The 4,098-nt window shown below is 43.1% G+C and overlaps 1 gene segment (V, D, J or C); it reads right to left on the minus strand.

Annotated features, from left to right (window-relative positions):
- Window positions 1-2,541: 2,541 nt before the first annotated feature.
- LOC128773085 (immunoglobulin heavy variable 1-69-2-like) lies at window positions 2,542-3,023 on the minus strand. The segment is given in 2 exon segments: window positions 2,542-2,855; window positions 2,935-3,023. Coding segments are annotated over 2 exon segments (366 nt in total).
- Between the last annotated feature and the right edge of the window lie 1,075 nt (window positions 3,024-4,098).

The following is a 4,098-nucleotide window of genomic DNA, read 5'->3' on the forward strand; positions in this document are numbered from 1 at the left end:
ATATATCTGTTAAGTCCATCTGCACCTGTGTCATTCAAAGCCATTGTTTCCTTCTTGATTTTCTTCTTACACTATGTGTTCATTGTTGCAAGTGGGGTGTCCCCTACTTACAAGTGAAAGTCCCCTACTCCTAGTGTATTATTATCAATGAGTTTTTTTATGTCATTAATTGCTTTACATATTTCAGTGCCCCAATGTGTGGTCATAAATATTTACAGTTGTTAGTGCTTCTTGTTGGATAGACCACTTTATGATATAATGCCCTTCTTCATCTCTTTTTGCAGGCTTTGTATTTTAAATCCAGGTTGCCTGACATGAATATGGTACTACAGCTTTCTTTTTATGTCCAGTAGCATGATAAATTGTTCTGCAACCCCTCACTTTCAATCAACACGTATCTCTAGGTCTCAAAGGAGTCTTTTACAGGCAGAATATACATGGATCTTGTTTTTTTAATCCATTCTGATACTCTGTGCCTTTTGACTGGACTCTTTAGTTCATTTACATTCACAGTGATTACTGAAAGATATGATGTTAGTGTAATTGTGTTATCACAATGTTTCTGTAAAGTAATTTTTTTTCTGGAGATTTATTCTATTCCTTTCTAATGTTTGTTGCTTTTGGTCTTCCTTTCCCACTCAAAGAGTCCCCTTTAGTATTTCTTGCAGGGTTGGATTAGGGGTCACAAACTCCTTTAGATTTTGTTTGTCTGGGAAGCTCTTTATCTCTCCTTCTTCTCAATGACAAACTTCCTGGATAAAGTATTCTTCCCTGCCCATTTTTTTCCCATTCAGCACATTGAATGTATGATGACACTCCCTTCTCTCTTGGTAAGTTTCTGTGAAGGGAACTAACCTTATTTGCCTTCCCTTCTTAGGGACTTCTTTTCTCTTGCTGCTTTTAGGATTTTTCCTTTATCTCTATATTATGTCAATTTTCTGATTTCTCTTGGTAATGGCCTACTTTTGTTGATTTTGATAGGAGTTCTCTGTGCCTTCTGGATTTGGATGTTCATTTCCTTCCTTGGGTTAAGGCAACTTTCAGCTACAATTTGCACAGATAAACCTTCTGTCCCTTTTTCCCTCTCTTCTTTTGGGACTCCTCAGAAAGGAATTTTACTACACTGTACAGAGTGGCTGAGTTCTCTAAGTCTACATCCATAACCCAAGAAGTTAGTTTACCCTCTCTTTTCTGATTCCTTATTTTCCATAATTTTATCTTCTATATCACTTAGTCATTCCTCTGCTGTTTCCACCCATTATTATGTGCAGTAAGCATCATGTCTCTTTCATAGAATTTTTAAATTTCACCGTTGACCAGTTTTTATGTCTTTTATCTCTGTGGTATGCATATCCTTGATGTCTTCTATGCTGTTCTCAAGCCCATCCATTATCCTTACTATTGTTGTTTTCAGTTCTGTTTTAGGCCTATTCCTTATATCTGTTTTGATTAGATCCCTGGATATGATCCTTTCTTGTTCTCTCTTTGGGGATGAATTCCTCCATATTCTCATATTGTCTAGGTCTCTGTCTTCTTCTGTGTTTTAGAAAACCTGTTATGTTTTCTGCTTCTGAGAGTCATGGCTACATTAAGAAGAGTTCATATGCTGTACGGAGACTGGCGCTTCAGGAAGGGTTTGCGGTGAGTGCTGTGTGCACTGTGTTCTTGCGTTTTGGTGTCTTGGTAAGTGGGCATCACCCAATCCATTACGGTTATGAATAGAATAAAAATAAAAGTGAAGCAGATTCTCTCATTTTTACTTCTTGTGTGCCTGCTTGAGCTGTAACATTGGCTTCCTCTTGCCCTTGGAGTGAAAGTTAAACCATCAGGTCCCCACATTCTCAGACTTGACACTAGTTTGGAATCAGATGAGAATTACACCTTTGACTTTACTGGGTATCCAGCATGTGAGAGTATATCATGGGACTTCTCAGCCTATTTAGTCATGTAAGCCAATGTGCTATGTGTTCTGTTCCTCAGGATTATCCTGACTAATACATGTAGATGCTTTTTCTCTTGTAGTTTCAAGTATTTGAAGAAAACTGTAACACATATAAAGTTCTGAGAACCTAAGTGACATGAATGAAGTGTCATGGTGTTTGACTGGGACAAGAGCAGGGTGAGGATAACCAGGAGCTATGGGATCCTGTGGTCCTAGATGCAAAGTGAGCGCACCTGGGACTCCTGTAAATGTTCAGTTGATGTGCATCAGGATACGTGTAAACCATCGATATTTAGTACAAGGGTAAGCAATTGTAAGAGACTCTATCTCTTGTTCATGTAAGTATAGTGTTCCTGGTAAAACAAACTTTGTAAACCAGACCCGAGTAGGTAAGCACAGAATCATGTGTCCAGAGAGGCTTCCTGGGGGAAACTGCTGTATGGAGAGGAAGCCCCAGGCCATGGCACAAAACCTTCCAACAACCCCTACCTGCACCTGCTCCTGGGAACACAAACAGAATGGTGCATAGTGTGCACCCCCTGGCGGTCCTGATCTTCTTCTACAGGGCGGTTTGTGTCTGGGCTCACACTGACAACCCCTCACTGTGTCCTTGCACAGTAATACATGGCCGTGTCTGCAGACCTCTGACTGCTTAGCTCCATGTAGGCTGTGTTTGTGGATGTGTCTGCTGTCAGAGTGAGTCTGCTCTGGAACTTCTGTGCATAGCTTGTAGAATCATCTTCAGGGTCAATGCTTCCCATCCTCTCAAGCCCTTGTGCAGGAGCCTGTCGCACCCAGTGAATATAGTAATCAGTGAAGCTGTATCCAGATACTTTGCAGAAGATCTTCACTGATGCCCCAGGCTTCCTCAATTCAGCCCCAGACTGCACCAGCAAAACCTGGGAGTGCACACCTGTAGAGAGGGGACAAGAGTGGATGAAATCAGTGTTGACTGGTCCTGGTCCTCTCCTGTGTCCAGGGACTTGGCTGACCCTTAGCTGTCGCCACTGCCACCAGGTAGAGGATTCTCCAGCTCCAGTCCATTGTGAGGGGATGTGTCTCAGGGTCTCCGGTAGAGGATGGCATTGTACGGTGATGCTCTCAGGGCACAGACACACCCATACTTAACCTAGTGCTCTGAGGACTATTTGCATAGCCATGAGACAGAGTATTTCATACACAGGACCAGAACCATCTGGAGACGGTCCCAGAGACTGTGTACATTGTGACTCAGAGAGCACCAGTCTAATCCTTGTTTGAGGACATGGGTCCTTGGCCAGGTTCCTGAACTGTGTGCAGACTGAGCTCCTGCCACTGATTGATAAGACCTTACAGGAAATTCTCCCCATTGTGGACCAGTATTGAATGAGGCAGAGAACACCTGAACCTGTTGTTGGCTCAGATATCTGAACGTCTTATTCCTGGAGAAGCGTGTCTCCGAACTGCTGCACAAAATGGGGTAATAAATGCGTCCTGGCTTCCATCTCTTAGATGAAGATACCTAAAAGCCCTGGAGTAGCAGCGTCAAGTGTCTTCTCACTGCCTGAGTTCATTAAATGCTCTGATGGAACAGGATATTTAAACACCCTTTAGCATCCCTCATCCTACTCATATTTTAGATTGCTTTCTGGAAAAGGAAACACTGGCTTCCGACAGGAAAGCCTTCCTCACCCCTTGTGCACCTACTCACCTGGGGGGGGCAGCCTGGTGCTGGGTAGTACTGAAAGCTCCCTGCAGTCTAGACCCGGCCCTGCAGGGAGGTTCCTGTCAAGACTCACAGGACATTTATTCCAGTGTCTCTACTCCAGCATTACATGGTGGAGGGGAGCAGAATATGCCACCCCAAATATGCCGCTGGAATGAAACATGCTTGAGAAACAGTCAGTGCAGAGACGCACTGACCATCCTTTGTTCCCTAAACAGAATATAAATCTCCTATGTGAAATACACCCTTTTTGTACCAGGAGGGGAGAAATGTCCTTAGCACCAGAAAAAGGAATTCAGGCCCCAGAATGCTGTGCAGAGAAACCTTAGTTCTTCACTACTGTAGTAACACTAAGCACATTGAAGCTCTCACTTTTTCCCCATTGAGGATGATATTAGTGTTGGGTCCTTCATATATGGCTTTTATGATCTCGAGTTATGCTACTTCTATC

Source organism: Panthera pardus, unplaced genomic scaffold (genome assembly GCF_024362965.1).
Source record: "Panthera pardus isolate Hobbes unplaced genomic scaffold, ASM2436296v1 HiC_scaffold_24, whole genome shotgun sequence".
Classification (NCBI taxonomy): Eukaryota; Metazoa; Chordata; class Mammalia; order Carnivora; family Felidae; genus Panthera; species Panthera pardus.